Source organism: Aythya marila (assembly GCF_965140915.1).
Source record: "Aythya marila genome assembly, chromosome: 3".
Classification (NCBI taxonomy): Eukaryota; Metazoa; Chordata; class Aves; order Anseriformes; family Anatidae; genus Aythya; species Aythya marila.
Genome location: NC_139044.1, coordinates 51,240,954 through 51,263,226, shown reverse-complemented (window position 1 = coordinate 51,263,226; position 22,273 = coordinate 51,240,954). Strand labels below are relative to the sequence as shown.

Here is a 22,273-nt window from a genome sequence, read left to right as displayed (position 1 = left end):
CTAAATGGGATTCTGTCATCTGCAGATGTCTAGATCACCATTTCAGCCCTTAAAAACTTGGAATCATGTTAACTACCTTCTGTTCTTCCAGTGTAGCTGTGGATTGATAGGACACACAGCAGAGCTGGCAATTAGTTTCAGAAACATCCTTTGTGAGTAGTGGCTATGACAGCAGCATCTTGACACTGCCAAGGAGGAAAGAAAACTGAGGAGAAAATTTGTTGCTCTAGCAACAAACCTGTTACCTGTATCATAGATGGCATGTGTGAATAACTGAAAAGTTATTCGGAGTTAGTCCAAAAAGATATGTACAACTCATAATACGGCATTTTTAAAGCGCAGTAACCATTGTGCAAATGTTACTTGGGGATAGAAAAAGCAGCCCAACTGGAAATAACACGCTAATTAAGGAATACAATAGGATTGCAATGAAGAAGAAAGGGTTGAGAGAGGGAAGATGAGCCAGAGAGAAGTGGAGGGGAACATGCTCGTTGCTACTACATTTGTAAACGTGTGATTCAACTCCAAGAACAACGTAAAAGAAGAAAAAAGGAATCTTCCTAGCCATATTTAGTAAAAACCTCTTCTCTTGCTACAGCTTCTGGGAAAGCAAGCTTTCAAGAGGGACAGGTCAAAAAGGCTGGAAAATTCCAACTGGGAAAGGAAGTGGGGAGCATAAACTCCAAGGAAGACTTGCTCTTGGAAGAGCAAGGGGTCAGCTCAGCAGCATTGCAACAGCCTCCTACCCCAGGGCAGGTAAAGGGGACCTTCAGCAGAAGGGCTCTGAAGAAGCAGCAGAGGAATGGTGTGAAGCTCTGCTCGAGTGAGCACATTATCCCCTCAGGAGTGATGGTGGCAGACATACCAAAAGGATTCCCCTGTAGCAGCTGAGAGCTACACTGCTAATACATTTCCTTGTTTTTAATTCTTTTAACTTTGTAACCAAGGGCCAACCCTTACACTTTGCTGAAATTTATTCACTAATTCTTACATTTTTTTTTTTCTTTTTTGGTAGGAGTAATCATAGTAATCTTAAAGTGACTTAGAGGTCTTTGGATGACCAGATGATTCCCACTCTGGGAGTAACTTACCTATTTACAGGTACACTCTTGGGATGCTTCAGTCTCAAGAGAAGAACCACTATCATCCAGGGACTCAGAGACCCCAGACTGTGTTTGGCATTTGTAAGTGAGGAAGGGGTAACAACTCACAGTTTGAGGATCACCTGGCACTTTCCCCTTAATATTACCGATTTTTAATAAAACCCCTTTCTACTGACCCTTCAGTCTCTGATACCTCCTCATACCCGTCATTACTAAGAATAGGTCCAACATGGAGCCTTCATGTTTTACCTGTAGGCAAGGTAAGTACAGTGACATTTTCTATGACGGCTTTCTTCTGCTTGAGAGTGCCTGCCTGCCTGCCACCTCTCCCAGCTACCCACCGTCTCCCTCCTTCCAGCTCTCTGGCAGACCAGTCAGTTGAGGTTGAAAATAACTTTTGGTATTAACTTTAATGCTTTTATCAAGCTGCATGCAAGAAAATGCCTTGCTATAATTTCATATTTAACTTGTTAGAATTTATGGTCTTTCATCTTTTCCTTATTTTTGTTACTACAACATTTTAATTGTTATAGCAACTAATTTTTATCACTGTAAAAAATTGATTTTCAATTGCTACAATTATGTGAAAACCCAAGTAATTCCTTAAGGATGGCTACTCATCTTGACTGTACAAAAATTACAGGTAAAATCTCTTTAATTATACTTCTTTTCTGTAGTTACCTTACCCTTAATATTTTTCAAAACATTTCAGAGCCATCAAAGATACTTTCTGATGGTACTCACATTGCTCTTGCAATGTGTCTCCAGGATAAGAATCATCAGTTGAACATGTAACCTATTCTGTTGCTGCTGTAATAGGCACAACTTATGATTAGTTTGAGGTTAAAATACAACCACTTCTTTGAACACGGAAAACATGATTATGTTCCTTAAAGCAAAGTGAATAGTCAGCTCCAATCTGCTCCATACTGTTGCTGTTATGTCAGATATGCTGTATCTTCAGTTAAAGACATTTCTACCCAAATGCTAACCCTGAAAATGTAATGTGGCACAGAGTCATGATCAAACCAAATGTTGAATTGTTATGGACCTATTAGTAACAGAAGTTCCTCATATTCCAGCCTCAGCCACTTTGTGCAATTCAGTTGTTTCCATGCAGGTGAAACGAAGACCTGTGTAAATGTACTGGAACTGTAGCTGAGACCAGAAGCATGCCTATTAATTGGAATTTAGCAGCCATCCACCTTGTCCACTATGCCTTACGCTGCCTAAAGAGAGGTCAAAGTTGCTGAAGAAGCAATTTGCATAGTGTTACTGCTATAATTTTTATTCAAATGCTGTTTTAAAAGCATACACAGTAACAGAGGTTTAGCTGGAACGTTAGTGATTAAAATAGCATTATGATTTTATTTGGTAAGTTATTCAAGGAGGAATGAACTGTCAATGCAAGCTTGAATTGTCTGCCATTAAAAAGATTGTGGCATCCTGTCATCAGTGACCCTGGATTATTTATGAGATATTAACGCTGTACCTGAATGCAGCTTTCCCTGTGTGCCAGAGCTTTAACAATGCTGCTTCCCCAAGTTGTTTTTTTTTTTTTTTTTTTTTTTTTTTATACTAGGAACAGGAAACATTGAAAAGATGCATCAGAGAAGCAACCTTGGATGAATAGCAGGAGCACTGTTACAAATCCATAACATCTTTAGTGACTGATACACTTATTAGATAAACATTATAGTTTCTTGAAAGATACCAGCATCAACGCTTCAAAATGATCTCCTGACACAAGAGAATACACATGAATTCTAGACATGTGGGATGCAAGGGTTTGGCTGACTCGCCCCTTGGGGTTTAGACCACAAATACATTTTGTTTTTACTCCAAGAAAGTATGAAATTACATCTGTGTGGGTTTAGTCCAAAACTGGACAGCCCATCAATAGATCTGATGAAAGGAAATTGAAAGAATGCATGCATCATGAAGATGGGGGATGAAATGCAGAATCTGAAGACTAAAGTCTTTTGGAATTGCACTAGAAGATGAAGATGAAGCTGCAGGTAGTCTCGGCCTTCATAAACCTACAGATACAAATGCACTACGCAGAAAGTTTAGAGAGGGAAAACTCTGTTCATGGTGGAGAGGTACAGACAAGAGCATGCAAAACAATAAAATGGCTTCAGGCAGACTTCGCCAACTGATGACCAGAAAAAGGTGGCAGAGAGGAATAAGAAAAAGGTAGGTGACTGCAGAGCACAGCCTGCAGTTCTGAAAACCAGCCAGAGATGTATGGGCTTGGTCTCTGCAAAGGTTCACAAAGAACCACCTATATAAGCAGGTGAAACCAGCACCCAACGAGAGCTGTGCATCAAGGGAACACCACGCCAACCAGAGAGAACAATTATGGCAAGCATGCCAAGAAACTGGATTCAGTCTCTAACAGAAATCCTTTTCCACGAGAACTGAGCTTAGTGCCCAAGCCAGCAATATTAATCCAGCTAGCATGTATTATACCACAGAGAAATGAAAGACTGAGTAATTCTATGTCATACTTAGCCTATCTCTGCAATACCTTGTAAATTGTCACAGCTAATGAGCTCACGTGTTTAGAAGCTTTAGTAGAAGAGGAACATTTGACCTAGGTTTTTTCAAAGGATGACCCAAGGAAACAGGGACTTCACCTTCCATTACATCTTCACTTCAGGGCAATACACAGGGCAAATTCAGAACCACAGCAATAATTTTGGCAGATGGACCCATAAATTGCTCTTTTCTACACCCTAAGCTCAAGGAGCAGATTTACCCTGGATGAGAGCCGTAACCATGTCAAGCTCTTAGCTATCTCACTTTTCAGCTCAAAAGGCACCATTCATTTTGGACCATTTATAAACAAATGTTCTGCTGCATAACCATGCACATATGGACTAACTCCAACCTAAAAAGCACATGTTAGCAGGGAACAGTAAGTACAGCAGGCTTGATCCTGGATGCATACAAGCTCCCTGTAGGCTTGGAAAGCCTTTCCAAACTCTCTTGCCACAACTTCAGTGTTGCTGGTATTTTAACAATGATATTTAAACTATCTTGGATAAATCTTTTGGTCACACAGTTATGTCTCCCATGTATCACACACATACTCTGGGCTGGCTTCACCTTCCAGAGCAGAATAAAAACCTGCAGCTGTTATGAGATGCCAATTGTTTCTGCAGAACGCGCCACAGAGAGTTTAGTTTCTGAGATGAATCTTCAAAAGATCTAGAGGCTCTCCTGAAAAATAGTCATGAGAAAGTCTAGAAGTACTCAAATGCTTCCAAGAGTTCCTATTCTTAAAACAGCTTGGTTTATTCACAGTGGGATTTGAATCCTCTGAAAGTCAGAAAACAACATATTTTCCTTTTATGGAATTGGAAAAAGGAAGAATATTTCCACTGATTGTGCTTATCACTGATTGGTGCATCCACTAAATTCAAGGCACCCCAGATCAGGCAGTCTGATTTTGTCCCTGCTCTCTAAACCTTATTTTCATGGCTAAAGAGCTAAATAATATATCTACAGCTTTTTACACTGTCCTCAGCTTTATAGAACAAACCAAAGAGCAGATTTTTTGTGTAAACTGTCCTAGATGCTATCGACAAAAAGGGGAACAAATATCCCCCTGGGACATGTGCTGTGGCTTCCCCTCCCCATCTTTCTTGCACACAAAGAACAGGGAATTTGTTTTACAATACAATAAACAACAACATAATTAAACACTTTTCCTAGAGCATAAACTGCCTGTTTTAGTGTACAGATTATTTTAAAGCATTCTTCTAGATAATTTTGAAAGTTCAGACATCAGAGGGAGAAGAAATGAATGCCTTGTCCACATTCCTGCTTCTATTTTCTTTTTCAGAACAGGATGTTGGGTGATAAAGAAGAAAACGCCACCCAGGCAGAATGTAACTTCGCATGTGCTGTTACCATTGGCACAGTGTTCAACTTCCCTGAAAGTCCGGAAAAAGCAGGGAGATTACACCACCTTCTGGACAAAACTTTTTAAGTCACACAGACAATCATTTTGCTCCACATAATGGATGGAAACATGCCATCAAAGCGTTATACAGCTAGCTACTTCCCATGTCCAACTTCATGTACTACCTCCATGCACAGCTTATGATTTTCCTTTTCTGTAGAAAATTTTCATATGTAGTGATTCCTTTTCAGAGTATTATTTAGGGAAAGCACAAAGCTGGTTTAGAGTGTGAGGCAAAAGAATATACAGCATATTTGGAGTCTCCAAAGTTTTTAAGTATTTGAATGTCTGCAAAGTTTTCCCATATTCTGTTTTAAGAAAGTAAGAGATGCAAAGAAGTGATGCAAAAAATCTGAGAATCTAGATTTAATCTCATCCAAGCTGGTTTTCTTCTCACATCAAGAGTAAAGATGCTTGTAGGAGAGAGAGAGATGTATTTGTGCACAAGAGATGGGCCAGTGTATCCTCTTTCCACCTATCAGTGCTAGCTCTGCCCTCTCCAGAAAGGATGGTTCTTGAGAAGTAGGTAGAATATTAGAAGGTACAGATCACCTGACCTTTTTTTTTCTTATTATTAATTTTCATTTTGTATTGAACAAAGGCAGAGCACAAGACAATCACTGTTTAACACTGCACAAAAATCACCACCTCCTTCCATCAAACTTCTTTCCACTTTTCTTATTCAGAATTTTTGCTCTTAGAGGTCACATCTGCAAAGGCTTTCCTCTCAGTTCTTGGATGGAAAACACAGTGGGATCCTTCCTGCCCTCCCTTTGATTTCTCCATATCACAGCAACTTTTCTAGCAATAACAATCAGTTCATTTGAACTGATTTTCTGAACATTTCCAAATGCAGAGCATCCATGTCCTGGGTGCTGGAGCACTCTAAGAACAGGATGCCAGAAAGGCTGCCTGGAGAACTTAGTACTAAAGGTATCAGAAATGTCTTTCTTTTCTGGGGGAGCACTACTAAAGAAGTGATGTCATGAACGGGGGATAAAGAAAGAAAAGCCTCTCTCAGCCTTCTTCACTTGCAAAGAGTTTTATTTCGACAGAGTGGAAAAAATGCTCTTTTCCACTTCTAGCACAAGAACCATCTGAAGGCACGTCACACCTTCAGTGAAGTTTATCTCATCTTTTTCCTAACTCTACCAAAGGGTTTATATCTGTGTTACAGGACCTCAGCCTTGCAATAACAACAAATGGCAGCAGTGCACTCCTTACTGAGTTTAAAAAGAATGAGAAGTTCATAAACAAAAACAAAACTCTATCATCAGCATTCATGAATACAAAACGATTTAAAAAATCAGCATTTTTATATTACCTAGGACAGTATTACTACGTTTAAAACCATTCTCTGCAAATGTAATTGTCTCTAAGAATTACATTTTCAAAAAAAATCATTTTACATTTTACCTGAACAATATATTTTGTTCCAGCTGACAGTATCAGTAATTTCATTACAGTCAATAAAAGTAACTGTCTGAAAAGTCTAAGTTGGTCTTTTTGCTTTCAAGTAAGATCTGTATGTCCTTCATAGCAAAGTGTAATGTTCAAGAAACAAAGTTATGGTACGGGGAAGAAGTGTTTTTATAGGGCTTCTAGTGCCAAAGAAAATTTCTGAAAGGTGAGAGAGTAAGGCTTATTTCTGAGGTGATTAAAAAAACCTTGTTATTGCCTATTCTTTTACATTAGATGCTGTTAACTTTTACCCCATGTCAGAGAAGTTGAAAAGGCCAAAAAAATGCTCTGCTGTGCTTTGTGTGCATTTTCTGCCCCTTTAAAACACCAAAGATACAAAACCCACCCGTGCCCATTTAAAAATAAACCGTGTAAGCATTCTCCACTTTCTGGCTACCAGCCAGACCATGGAAAAGAGCTATAACCAGCAAAAATGAACAGGACTGACCAATTATTTTTCCTTCAGTTGTGCTCCTGAGAGTGAGGAGAGATTTTGCATGTGAAGTTATTCTGTAACTATTTTGGGCCTTTCACATTGCAAAGGAATACTTTCAAATTCTGCAGTAAAACTTATCCAAGGCTCCGCAATTGGACCCTATCTGCTCCAATGATGGGGAAAAAATGAAGGAACGACAGAACAGCAAGCAGCTTCTACTGCTTAGCACAGAACAGAAATCCAGTAAAAAAAGTAATACTTTTTTTTTCTTTTTTTTTTTTTTTCTTTTTTAATTCTATCCATGTATATTTTGCACTATCCTCTCCCTACTTTTGATCTCTTGTCAAAAGCAGTTGTGGCCATCAAGGTGGGAAGTGTGCTCTGGTGATCCTGCTTGGCAGGGGCTTGGACTAGCTGACCTTCAGAGGGGCTCCTTCCAACCTTGGCCATTCTGTGATTCTGTTTCTTACTTTTGGACAAGACAGGCACTTAAAAAAGAGGAGTACCTTTGCAATGCTTGATTTGATACCGATATTAACACGATACTTAACTTCACGGAGAGAGTAGAAAAGGGAAAAAACAAAACAAAACAAATGAAACAGCTGCAAAGAATGCTACAGGATTAATAGTTCCAAAGAGCTGTCACATTTTGTTGCACATTGTTATAAAATACACAAGTCAAAATATTTAGCATATGGATTAGCTCAAGGAACCATTGTTATTAATGCAGTGAGGACAATTATTCTTCTAACATTCTCTGACATTGAAATTTCTTTAAAAGTTACCTTCCGTCAGTCTCCTCCTGTCAGCTTATATAAGACATGATGAAATAAATCTTGTGTCACCAACAAATGCCCTTAAGTCACATTACATTGCACAGTTATATCTGTCACTACATAGATAGACAGCCGCACTTCAGTTTATGTTCTCTCTGATGTAAATGTCCTACTATCTGATCAACAGAGCCACAATTTTATTGCTCTTCTGCTTCAGAGCAATAAGAGCAAAGTATTTTTTGATGGTAAAAAGGCTCCAGGCTTTGTTTTCTTGCTAGGAGAAGAACACTGAGCAAGAGTGTTTATTAAAAATTATTGACCTGCTGTCTCAGATGAGAAATTCTACTGCAGACAAAGAAAAGAAAAAAACACTTGAATAAGACTTGTGTAGTTAAAAAAGCAGAGATGAGGAAAAGAAAGTTTCCATATTTACTGATATGTGCTATTATCACCCTACCCTGAAGGTTCCTGATAATAACAAATTTGCTCAGATTAGAGCTGTAGAAAGCTGGTTTCCACCCAGAGCACCTGTAATGAGAAGGATGGCCCAAACTTTGAGAAGAAAGGGTTTAACCCAGAACTGCCACAGCTGTATCTTAGATGCTTTTCAAGATGCCCAAAGCAGCCTCCAGCAGATCAAGAAGTGCAGGTATGGGCATGTCCAAAGGTCACCTTGTGGAGCATGTGTTTTATGGACATGAATACAACCAGCAGTTTACTACCTACAGTGGGAGGCAGGTGCTCCTAATTTTGCTTAGTTTCCAATGTTGGTGGGAGACCAGCCACCAAGTTGTTACTTTACTTTCTAATCCATGTAATCCACTAAAGGATGGAGATTGCCTTCCTTCAACCAATTTCTGCTGCTAAGCAGCTCTATAAATTCAGTTTTTGAAATGTATCTAATCCAGAACTGCTTGTTGCAGTGAGCTCTGGTGCAGACTCGTTAGCCTGGGAATAAATCCCCCTCTTCCCCCCCCCCCCCCATACAGGTCCTTCCACTGTATTTTTCTCATCTGAATATGTTAAATTGATAAAAAGTAAGTTCTGGCAAAGCTTTACCTTTTTTATATGAAGAGAAGACAGACGGCCATTATAGTATCTCAGGTGGAACAGCAGGCTAGCACACAAAACTGTACATTTTATAGAATTATCTGCAAGCGTTAGTCACAACAAAAGGTTGTGTTTGGCTTGAGGCATTTGCTGCTCTGTGGGGTACCACACAGCTGGGCAGGAGAATAGCATCTCTTCCTCCCAGCACTTCATGATGCAACAGCAGAGGGTGTTGCAGATCAGGTCTAAGGTGCACTGAAAAGAATTACATAGGATTTCTTACAAAGCACTTGGATTTTTTTTTCTTTCTGACTGATTCTGTTAAGTCTTTTGTGACTTAAAAAAAAATAATAATCACACAATACACCCTTGCATGTATGAAAAGAGTAGAGAAGGGTTAACAAAGGGAAATGGTTTCCTTTCTATTACTCCTTGTTAATCAGTGAATGGAAAGAATAAAACAAACTTTAATCCACATAGGGAATATTGAAGCAAAGAAATGACAAGACAGGTCTTATCCACGAAATCCCAGAGAAGAGGAAATCACTACCCCGAAACGTGGGTCAAACCTCCCATATATAATGGGATATACACAAAGAAGAGATTATCCAGCACTTAAAGATTCTGGGAGATTATTTATTTCACTTCTGATGATTTCAAGGGCACTCTGATGAAAAATCAAGATCCTGTGTGCTGTTTATTAGCTTCCCATATTGGAAAAGAAGTGAAAATCTATGCTGCATAGAACAGCTGAGGAAACCCTACAGATTCCCACTGAAAAATCTGCTGATTACAGAGAGTGTCCTTCTAGTGATCCCCAATCTCCTTCCAGTCTAGCATTCCTATGGAAAAACCTTGGAGAAAGAACTGGGCAAACTTTAAGAAGACTTCCTCATGCTAAAAATGTCTTGTTATTTTATTTATTTATTTATTTAATTTACAAATAAAAGAGAACTTTCCCTGTAATATCTGTATCATGGCTTAATACAAAACTTCCAGACATCTGTCCTAGAAATAGGGACTGGTAGACAGTCACCCACTGAAACCCATAATTTTTTCAAGGTGACTGATTACTGTTACAGCTGCTCTCAATCAAAAGCCAGTGATAAGCTTAGTGCACTACAAACAAAATTCAACATTTGATTAATGTGTTTTTGATATATAAATCGGTACAAAACATACTTCTCAGTGGCTGTAGGCATTTCTAATTGACATGAATGCAACCGAGTCACCAGGAAAGAAGGGAAGTTTTACCCCTCCTTAGTTCATACCATGTTAATTACCCAGTCAAACGTAAGCAGATCAGTTCTGCAAAAACAGGAACATCTATTCCTTGATTTAAGCATAGGACACAAAACCATCTTCTAAAGAAGTTAACAGAAAATAAGCATTGGGAGGGATGGACTGAACACAATGAAAGAAACCTTTCAGGTTGATGCCACAGTGCAAATTAAGAGGTTCTCATTTATCTCTGTTCTCCTTTATCTGCTGAAGGCCACCTGAGTCTTTTTTTCTGACCATGCTTTCTATTCAGCGTGCTGTGAATTTGTACTTTTATTTGTACTCATTTAATCTCTGTTTAAGTGAACAGTTATTTCAACATAATTGATTAAAATCTTAGCAACTCTCACTCAAGATTAAGGGAAAACAAATAGCCTGGTAATTAAGAATCCTTGCGGTTCAGCTCCCCAACCAATTTCTTCCAGATTTCATTAGGTAGATATTGCTGACAGCATTCTGAGAATTGGCAACATTATGTGAGAGCTCACTATGCCAGAATGAAAAGAAGAAAAAGTCACTCTAGTGATAATTGGGAAGCTTTCCAGCATGTGGCAAGATTACTGGAGCACCAAGTGCTTGCCTGGGAATGAAAACCACACAAAGATATTAAGAATAAAAGCAGAATACATACCTTTCTCCATCAATCAAATTTGCTCCCTAAAAGGAAGATAAATCTCTTCATTGACTAACTAAGACATAAATAGTCTACCTTTCAGTCGTTATTTAAATTTTGCCAAAATTTCTGTGAAAATAGCTGTATAATGGAAAAAGTTACCTGGGTTTTTGTAGATGCTAAGCACATCCTTGAAATAATGAGGTAAGAATCTTTCTAATAAAAGCAGCACATCTTCCAACTCCTCCAGAATACCCACAAGCAGAAAATTTTCATTAACGTTCAGCTTTGCTCTTTCAAGGGCCCATTCACCAGGTTCCCTGTATGAAATTAACAGACGGAGAGGAATGGAATTAAAAAAAAAAAAAAAAAAAAAAAAAGGAATGACTGTTTAAATATGTATTTACTTCAGAAATTCAAGCCAAGAAGACAACTGCAGGGGGAAAAATATTCAGTGCTGAATGCTGTTCCTCCAACAGAAGATTAAAAAACAGAACAAGACAAAAAACTAGTGTGCCTTACTGAGATTTTCCACACGACATCTAGACTTGATTTAACATATCATGAAAAACATGATCACAATAAAATGAGGTTAAAAACTGTATGGAAGTACCCAGTTCCATAGATAACTTCCACAGAGATGTCTAAAAGCTCACACTTGTGAATTCACACATTTCTGCTCAGAAGCACAACCCATCTTGCTGGAGGAATTATTTTTCCAGGTGATGAATGGCTCTGAGGGGACAACTCTGGCAATAACTCTGAACAACACCAGGAGAACTGCTGCATGTAACCATTGCCTTTTGTTATCCAGTGAATGCCACAGAGGGGGCAACTGGCCTGTTTCCTGCCTTGTCCTTGGGTTAAGGACGAAGTCTGCCAAGGTCTCCAGGAGCTTCCCTTTCTCTGCCAGTACCCCATGACTGCCCTACAGATCTGATACAGGATTCACATTTGTTTTCGCTGACAGATATTGGCTTCAAAAATCATTTGGGGGTTATTCTATCTTTTCCCTCACTGACAGAAACTATCAGGAAACTATCGCATCTCCATCATACCAACAGGCTATGTCCTAAGACAAGGACATATCAGTTCCTGCAACAGAAAATGTGTATGTGGTGCTACATGTGGCTGGACATATATCCACCACATGACCAAAAGCAGTATGTGTTTTTCTCTTGTCATGGGTCTGAAGAGACAACCATCCTGTATTTCAGTTGTGTGACATCATGAAGACAGGTGGTCTGTCCTAGCCAATTCCCATCTGGATTTAGGATCTTTCTTAATATCATTTCCTGCTCTTCTGCTGGAGACAGCATGAAGCTTTCCCAGCGAGGCCATGACATCTTAGAGAAAGCAGGTCTTAGGACTCCTCACACTCAGCCGAAGAGGCTGTAATGCTGAACTTCATCTTGAAAACGAGTTTAAAGACATGATTCTTCTCAGACCTGTAGCCAGTGCATGATAGGAGACAGATCTAGAACAAGCTAAAAACCAGTATTTTAATGTTCAGGAACCTCATAGAGATATATTGTGAAAGTATTTATGTGTGCCACTCTCGTTAATGGGATTATTCATATATGCAAGTCAAATATGCGACCATAAGTATTTGCAAATGAAGCCAAAATATATAAAGAAAAAAATGTTTAATGAAGACATGAATCTGTTTTGTTTCTCAATACTATCTTCCTTTATGCCAAGAAATAAAGTAGAAATTTACAGCAAATAGAAACAGAGACAAAAAGACAAAAATATGAATGTATTTTTACTTGTTATTACAGCTACAAGAAAGTATGGCTTTTGTAAGAAATTTTTGAAAATATTCACAGCTATTCCATTATGGAAATGTGATAATAATAAATAAATATATAATACCTTGAAGTTGAACAAGCCTACTTAAGAATGTGTTGTGACCCAAAATATAAAAATATTTGAAAACAAGAAGGTATTTAAAATTATTCACACACTGCATGAAAGTTTATTATGCCTCATCAATAATACAGCAACATGAGAATGGCAAAAATAGACACATTAAAAATGAGCTAATTCAATTACAGTTGTAGAAGGCTCCACTTTACATAATTTTAAGCATGTTCACTATTTCTTATGTAGAAACAGAAACCTAGGGTTCCTAAGATACAGGCCTGGTATAAGCATCTGAGCAAAACTAAAATGTGTATTAAAAAATTACAGTATGGGTAAAATGGTTAACAAGCACATAAGGTCACTCTGCCAACTCAGAAAAAAAAAATTCCTACCCCTCTTATTCCAAAATATACACATGCAGTTGCCACATACAGAATTACACTGTACTTAACACTTTTCTCTTGTACTTGAAATAAATGTTATCTCAAATTACCAGTTTCTGACAAAATGCTGTCAATGGCTACTAGTGAACAAATTGAGATACCTTTTATATTTATTTACCTGCATCTTGGATGCTGTCCACAGAAATATGGTATGATATAAAATAACCTGGGATTGGAACATTCAGGGTAGTTTTCAAGGATACATACGTTAATGTCCTGTGGGTGAGAGAAAAGAAAATGAGGTTGATTACTGTGTTTTCCTTTCTTTATTAACAATTGTTTTATTTATCTCACACTTTACACAGACATCTCAGAATCAAAGAATTGTGCTGAGGCTATACCAAATACCTTAGAAGGAATTTACCAGTCATTTTAATACTTGCTATATTTTATTAGAAAGCTGCAGAAAAAAAAAAGTTATTTTGTTCTATAATGTTTTTCTGCAAAAACCACAATTTTTATTTTGAGATTAATGTATGATTCAAAGCGTGACATATGGATTGACTTTTACAATGAATTATATATTTAGTTAGGATATTATTTTCAGACTTAGGATATTGTTTTCAGACTTTTCTTTCTTCTGAATACACCCAAGGGGAAACAAGAAGGGGCCAGAATAAATCAAATTTAGACAATGATTATTTTATTTATTTATATTATTCTGCTTCATACAATGACTGGAATGAACTTGTAATTCACACAGCTTGCTCCTGATATAAAAACATACATCACCATTGATTACATTCCTGAGATGTTCAGAATTGAGCCTATTGTGTAAACCCTCACTGAGAGAAGAACTTATTAGAAAGTATTTATCATTTTCCTGATTCATCAGCCATCTAATTATGGACTATCTTTCATTTCTCAAAAGACTAGGCATAGCTACTGAACCCTGAGGAACTGCACCCCATTTCTAGTTTTACTCAGCTCACTAACACTCCTGTAAATCGGATTGAATTCCACCACCCTTATCTACTGCCTAGTAGACCCTTGTTCTGCAGGCAGACTCACTGATTCCAAAAGGACTTACTGGGGAAAGAAAGAGTAAGACAACATAAGCAAGATGAAAGAATCGTATCTTTGCAAAACTCTCCCATCGTTCTTCAACATGTGCTTTTATAATGCAATAGCCTTGGTACACATGGACAGGAAACCAGTGACTAACCATAGAATCATAGACTCATTCAGGTTGGCAAAGACCTCTAAGATCATGAAGTCCAACTGTTAATCTAGCACTGCCAAGTCTACCACTAAACCATGTCCCTAAGCACCACATCTACACGTCTTCTAAATACCTCCAGGGATGCTGACTCAATCACTTCCCTGGGCAGCCTGTTCCAATGCCTCACAACCACTACAGTGAAGAAATTTTTCCTAATACACAACCTGAACCTCCCCTGGCATGACTTGAAACCATTCCCTCTAGTCCTGTCACTGGTTATTTGAGAGAAGAGGCTGACCCCCAGTTCCCCACGCCTTCCCTTCAGGTAGCTGCAGAGAGCAATGAGGTCTCCCCCGAGCCTCCTCTTCCCCAGACCAAACACCCCCAGCTCCCTCAGCCGCTCCTCACAGGACTTGTGCTCCAGGCCCTGCACCAGCTTCATAGCCCTTCTCTGGGCAGGCTCCAGGGTCTCAATGGCCCCAAACTGAACATAGTACTCGAGGTGCAGCCTCACCAGAGCTGTGTACAGAGGGACAATCACTTCCCTAGTCCTGCTGGCCATGCTATTTCTGATACAAGCCAGGATGCTATTGGCTTTTTTGGCCACCTAAACACACTGCCGGCTCATATTCAGCCAGCTATCGACAAATAGTCACAGAGCCAGCTTTTTACCTAGCAAAGGGTATACCTGTCCAAGCCATAATCAGCCGGTTTCTCCAGAAGAATGCTGTGGGAAGCAGTGTCAAAAGCTTTATTAAAGTCTAGGTAAACACCATCCATACTTTATAAAGTAAATGAGATGGGACAGAGAACATTTCTGTGGGCACCACACCCTCTAAGAGCCAGAGTTGCTCAGCAGCATGGGAGCTGTGTAGAGCGTCCACTATACCAACAAGTGCCTTGGGCAATCCTAGGGCCGTGTGGGGTATAAGGCCCTGGCTGCAGCATCAGCATCTGCGAACTCAGTGCAGAAAAGCTCTTCACAGAACATAAGCCCTAACTAGTTTCACATTTGGGTCCAAAAGCCTGTTTAAAGTATTTTCCCCTTCCTCTCATCTTACGCTTCTGTAAATCAGGTTTTATTAGTGAGTCAGGAGATACTGGACTGCAAAGTAAATTACATGGTGAGGAACTATCAAGGAAAACAGCATAAAAATTGCAAACTGGCATACAACCAACCCATCTCCCCTGCTCCCCACAAGCATACTGAGAAGATATATACTGTAAGATTTATGTTCAAGACATAAATTTTGAAATTCAAGGCTCAGAGCTTAACCTAATAAACACCCTTTGCTCTCACTGCTATGAACATCACTGAGAAATCTACTGGTGGCACAGTAGGGTGGCACGGGTAATTTGCTAATTTGCTCTTCCTACGCTCCCAATTTTTTTTGTTTTTCTTCTCAAAGACCTTATTGCCACCTTTCAATATATAAAGGAGGCTTATAAGAAAGATGGAGAAAGACTTTTTACCACAGCCAGTAGCAGCAGGTCAAGTGGCAGTTTTTTTCCAGTTTTCAGCTGAAAAAAGGTGGATTTAGATTGGATATACAGAAGAAATTCTTCACTCTGAGGGTGAGGCACTGGCACAGGCTGCCCAGAGAAGCTGTGGATGTCCCATCCCTGAAGGTGTTCAAGGCCAGATTGGACAGGGCTTTGGGCAACCTACTTTGATCAGACCTCTCCACAATAAAGAGGGACACTTCTTTATTCCTCAGCTCTCAGATGTGATCTACACTGTTCATGTCCTGCTGGGCTTCTCTCTGCAGGGAGGCAGAGGGCTGCCTGGAACCAGCAATGGTCCCCTCCCCACAGCGGCCCTGGGGCTGTCAGTAACAACAAATGATTTCTTTTAAAAAGAGTTTTTCTATTATTGTTACAATTTTGGCTGGAATGGCATTTTGGTAACAGCAATGTCCATTTCCTTTGGTAAAACTGTCTTTCATATAAAAATAATGATGTGCCCTAATACACTAATCTGTGAACAAGTCAGACTACTGATCTATCAGAGGTGTATCAAAGACGTGCTATTAATTTTTTTAAGTTAATAATAGAACTGTTTTATTTGCTGTAGCATGTTCATATATGCTATAAGAGGAAGCCTGCATGTGCTAAAAAAAATTTATGGATACAAAATTTCTTCTGGAATTTTAGTGCTGTCATAAAAATACCAAACGTTAAAGCACTTCCTGTAAAACATAAAACAATTTACTTAAGTTAATGACTTTAATTCATTGCAGATATTATATCATATACCAAAAGACCCAGTCTTAGATTTGAGACTTTTTTTTTCCCCAGTGTAAAATCCTAACAGTACTGGTAGAAAAAAAAATCATTTCTTTGGCCAGAAGATGGAACACCAAAGTTAAAAGAAAACCTGAGCTTTAAAACATTCCATATTTGTTTCCTTTTCTCACAACCACGATGCAGAATAAGACAGTCTTTCCATGTCCTGCCCTGGTTGAATATTGTGGCTTCTGTGACAGAGCCAGGAGACCCTGCTTACAGCCGGGTCATGGTGCATGGTCCTTATTCATGTCCAAAGGCAGCAGATGTGAAGTGAAGCTGTGTCATGAGGACTACAGAGGAAGCAGGGAACTAAATAAATACCTTTCAAGGAGAAATATACCCATGAAAGGAAATGAAATAACCTGATGTGGAAAACCAGCGAGTAAGCCCAGTCAATGGTGACCTCTCCTGCTTACAAGGCTGCTCTTAATACTCCGTGGCAGTCAATGGCCCAGTCTAGTCCTCACCATGGGCGGCAAAGAAAAATTTTTCTTCTCTGCTGAGAGACCCCAAAATCCTCTCACGGCTTTTTGAAGGTTTTCTCACATACTTGCTCAGTGTTTGTAAGGAGGTCAAGCTGACCATTACATCCTTAGGACAGCGTTGCATCATACAAACTAAATACAACCACATGGAAATAAAAAATAAAATAATTTGCCTCTTCCTCTGACCCCTGGCTAGGGAGCTGTGGGTACCACAGAGCAACTGGGAAGAAAATGTAAACAACACAGTTCAGAAAATGCCTTGCAAATGTAAATATGAAAGGAAAGAAGGAAATGCATGGTTTTCTACTTTGTAAGGCTACAGAAAGACATACCTTGCTCCTAAGAAACTGAAAAATCAAGGTATAGTTGGAGTTAAGGTTTTCAAATACAAAGGTAACATCTTACTGAATGTTATTTAGCAACACAGGTTATGTATGTATTTTTACAGAAAATAAACTATGCCATAAATATTTTTAACCCTAGTTAAAAACATTTTTACATCATCAGTTGATATTTATGGGTTTTATTCAATTGCAATCAAATATTTGGATAATGAGAGCCACGCAGCAGCAAGGAGACCTGCTTTATTCAGACTCTGGAGGAGCTTGGTGGTGCATCAAGCCTAACAACTTTGGCAGAAGATGGCTGTGAGGTGTGCAGGCGCTGGGCATCGCTTCCCAGACCAGCACTGCCAGCACAGCTGAAGCCAAGTGCTTCCCAGCCAGTGCTGTCCTTGTATCGAGCCCCTCCAAGAACTGCTGCCAGGCAGGGGGGATTGAGCCAAACTGCACGGGAGATTTCCCAAGCAGATGATTGCCCTCTGGAGACTACAGCACGCTGGTCAATGCTATCTGAACACCAATGGCAGACTGCAGATCGAGCAGCGGGTACTTCAGGGAGAAGCTCCACGAGATGGCAGAGCTGATCTAGCTAACCAAAATGCAGGTCTTTGTCCCCAGCTGGCCCCTCTGCACCAGCTGTGATTGCCCCTTCACTCTTATGCGGGCTCCACCAGCCCAAAAAGGCAACAGAAACCCTTTTCTTTTCCTCCACTGCCTGGTGTCTCCATCTGAATATGAGGGGGCACTTCTTTACTGGGAGGGTGGCAGAGCACTTGGCACAGGTTGCATGGGGAGGCTGTGGAGTCTCCTCCTCTGGAGATATTCAAAACCTGCACCTGGATGCCACCCTGTGCAGCATGTGCTAGGTGACCTTGCTCGGCAGGGGGTTGGACCAGATGGTCCCATCCAACCTCATCCAACCTGTGATCCTGTCTTCTACCAGGGGTCTTCTACATCCCTCCCCAGGTGAAGCAGGCCACACCAAACGTCTTCAGCTACACTCTTCAATTTTTAGTTTTGCTAATGTGGTCATTGCAATGACTAGGAAACTGTCACCAGAGAGCGTGGTCATTTCTCCCTGACACCGGTTGCCTACTGTGCACAAATACTGCCCCAATGGAGATACCCATCCATGCTCACACATGCACCTAGCGGCTGCCAGGACCAGAGTCACTTTGAGCATTTTCTTCTGCGGCACTGTGAAACTCCTCACTCCCCAGGGACCTCTATCAGCTGGCACTGCCATGCCTTTTCTGCTTAAAGGCCAAGTGGCAATACCACTTTACCTCCAATCACCACTACGTTAAAAGCTGAGCTAAGGTTTAAGCTGGTTTTAGTCACCAAAAGTATTCCTTTCAACTCTTTCTCACTTCACATGTCTGTTTTTGAAGAGATACATTTCTGAAAGCTTTTGTACAGCTCTTAAAAGGCTGCACAGACACTTCACATTTCTGCAGGTTTTCAACTTCCCTTCTTCCACATATTTGTCAGCAGCTGAAATATGCTTTTTCTTAAAAACAAAACAAAACAAACAAACAAACAAACAAACAAAAAACCACAACACAAACAACACCTTGATCTAATAAATTCCCAGGAAAGCCTCATTATCATTTCTCCCCAAAATTCCTCTTCACCTTAAGCTAAATTGAATATTTGATAAAACGCAGCAGCAAAAGCTACTAGAGAATGACGAGAAGAAAAGAGAAAAATGGAAAAGTCAGTCCTCTCATCACCCACACTGCTGTCAGGCACAGTGCTCTGCTGGTGAAGGAGACAATACAACAGCCTACACAAGAGATCAAAGGAGTATCCTTCAGAAAGTTTCAGGGACTCTTAGCAACAGTGTCTTGGAACAGCAAAAGCACCCCGCAGAGCCAGCTCCTTTGATTCAAGCTGCTGTCCTCCAGCTATCTGATGTAAAGGTTAGTACAAAACAGAGATTACCCTGTAAAACAAAGTGATGTGCTCTTACAAATGGTTTACTGAATATATATATATATATATATATATATATATATATTATTTTTTTCTCCCAATGATTTTTCATTTCCTGGAAATAGAAAGTGAAAAATCCCTTCCCATCTCTTCCAATTCTTCAAATGCTTCCTACAACCCCACTTCTCCCCGCAAAGCATTAGTTAACCACTTGCTTTGATGGTGGGACTGCTTACCTACCCACCTCTCGCCTCTTGATGCCTTTTGCTCACAAGACCAGAAATGTGGAGAGCGAGAGGCAGTAGTGTAACACTGTCAGCATTCAGGGACCACCAACGCCAACCCTGCATCTTGCACAAGGTCCCCCGGGAGCCCATGGGAAACAATGAGGACAACTTGGAGGACTGGACCCTGCTATGTTTTTGGGAGTATTCACAGGGCTATTTTTGAGAGGAATCTTACGTAAAGTTGCCACGTACACAATTGTTCTGGGAAAACAACAGATCCCCACAAGCAGAGGCAATGCACAAATGCCTGCACATTAGCTCTTCTCCACATCTGCCTTTCTGCCTCGTCAGGCTGCCAAAAGGCTCCAGAGGCATCTTGTCCCCTCTAAGAGCAAGCTCCCTCCCTGGGAGTACTGAGCTGGGTAGCAAGTCACACTACTATATGGACACTTGAGGCAAGTCAACAACGTGTACCATAAATACATTTTGCAAAGATAAAGTGTGGAACATAAGGTAAAGTGGAGAATAGGAAGGTCTCTGTTCTGAAAAAACTTTCTTTAAAGAAAAATGCACTTGAGAAACTTGAAAAATGTTTTCCAACGTTTAATATGAATAAAATTGCTGTTTATTTTTTAGAATGGCTTTCGCTGCCACAAGCAGGACTGCACCACTTCCCCTTTCTGATCCTCCAGCTCAGAGACCTGATGTCAGGAGAAGACATGCCAGACAGCTCTCCTTCCCCCAGGCAGGGGCAAGGCCACCAGCCATTCTGAGAAAGGGTGGAGGGGCCTGGCTGCAAGTGCTCTGAGTTGACTTGAAAAAACAAACTTTAGAAGTACTTGTGGTACACGTGATAAAAATATTGGCAAGCCTGGGAATATTGTTTTCTCTTTCAGTTTCATCTCCAGGGAACGAGTTTTCACCAATTAGCAAGGTTAGACAAAACCGAGCTTACCTCTGTACCCAAACCAGCATCCAACTGCACACAATGTCTGCTGTAACCGATGGGCAGTGCTGCCACTTCCACAGACAGAAACAGATTTAGTCGAGGTGCCATGGATATCGGTGACTGTACAGCCACTCATCCCAGCAGCCTTTCACTCCTCAGCCCCGTGGCTGGCTAATACTGCTCGGCTCCTGGGGGTACGGTCACCTCCTCGTTTCCTTGGGGTGGGCAAAGCATACCACCACCCCACCCCACCAGTCCCATAACTCCCCACTGCCTTCTGCTAAGCCTCCTTTACCCATGGTTACCAGGGCAGACTTACTACTGAATATTTCTATCTCATGCTGCCCAGGGTAGCAGACTAATGCTGTATTTGAGAGAGGGGATGCGGAGCTCACAGAAACCTTGGCTACTGTGGATGACTAAATATCCGGACAGGTAGTGTAAGAAGGAATACATACAAAGTTTGAGATTTCTCACGAATAAAGGCATTGGTAGGCTAGATATTTCTAATCACAAGTTAATGAAACTTCACTTTGTTTCATAACATGAGATAATTTTTCTTTAATTAAAAAAGCCTGTATTATAAGAGTACAACTATTCAAGAGAAAATTCTATTATGAAAATCTGAAGAAAGAGACAAAAACAGTTTCAACTGTTACCATACAAAGACTGGTTCACTTAAGCCTTCTTTTAATTTTATTCAAATGAGAGAACTTGACTTTTCAAAGCTAGCCTAGGGTAGCCTATGGTTTGCTTAGATTCAAACCATGCTGTCTTTACATCGGCATAGATTTCCTTTTTTTTTTTTTTTTTTTTGGATAATTCTGCATTTTCTTTGAATTGACTTTCCACTTTTTTTTTTTCTGGCAAAATGTGTGTTTTTCATTTTTCCCCCAGACCACATAAGCAAATATGCCGCCAAGTTGAATTCCCACTTTTTTCTTACTGACGGACTTTTTTTGGCTCAGCTAGTTTGCCTGGCTTTTCTGCCAACAATGTATTCAGCTCTTCTTCCTGGCATCCCAACTAGTGAAGCAGCACCTAACAAAACAGTGTCTTCTGCTAACTGTCTACATGTTCGTTTAGCACAGGCATAAATTATTCATTCATGTACAAACTTTTGCTGGCATTAACGTAGCAGAGGCGAACACCTCTGCCCACAACTCCAACATGTATTTGGCAGACACCAAATGCATTTGCAGATCCCAATTTTCTATTTCATAACTCCTCTGTTACCAGAAATATAATTAATTTGTAGACAACCAGATTTGCTAATTAGAACCAAACCATTCCTTAGGGCTGTAGCACTGCTTCTATGAAGAAAGGCTGAGAGAGCTGGGGACGTTCAGCTTGAGAAGGCTCCAGACAGACCTCATTGCAGCCTAAAAAGCCTTAAATTAAAAGAGGAAAGATTTAGATTAGGTATTAAGAAGAAATTCTTCACTCAGAGGGTGGTGAGGCACTGGCACAGGTTGCACAGAGAGGCTGTGGATACCCCATCCTTGGAGGTGTTCAAGACCAGGCTGGATGGGGCTTTGGGCAACCTGCGCTGGAGGGAGGTGTCTCTGCCCACAGCGGGGGGTTGAAACTGGATGGCTTTTAGATTCCTGCCAACCCAAACCATTCTGTGATTCTGTAACAGTTGTAAGTAGGTACCTTCTGACATCTTCCTTTTTCATTGCTTTTGTATTTTTCACCTCAAACCATCTTGGCACAGGAAATATATTAAAAAAAATAGAAAGAAATTATGCCACAAAGAGTACCTGCCAGCTGGAAGAAGTGTATGATTTAAATAATCATCCTGTTGTGCAGGAGCATTATGCTGTGATAAAGAATGAATTGCAGTGGCAACTAGCAGCACCGAGACAGTCCATCTGTCACTTCTG

General features: G+C 40.2%; 1 protein-coding gene across 4 annotated transcripts in view; it reads right to left on the bottom strand.

The window, feature by feature from the left end:
• UST (uronyl 2-sulfotransferase) overlaps positions 1 to 22,273 on the bottom strand; it is a gene marked incomplete at its 3' end in the record, with an annotated part of 164,715 nt that overhangs the window by 26,276 nt on the left and 116,166 nt on the right. For all 4 annotated transcript variants that reach the window (XM_082757638.1, XM_082757635.1, XM_082757636.1 and 1 more), the window contains exons 6-7: positions 13,118 to 13,215; positions 10,853 to 11,010 (exon numbers count right to left, since the gene is read on the bottom strand). In XM_082757638.1, the coding sequence (XP_082613764.1) occupies positions 10,853 to 11,010; positions 13,118 to 13,215 (256 nt within the window). The remainder of the gene's footprint in view (positions 1 to 10,852; positions 11,011 to 13,117; positions 13,216 to 22,273) is intronic.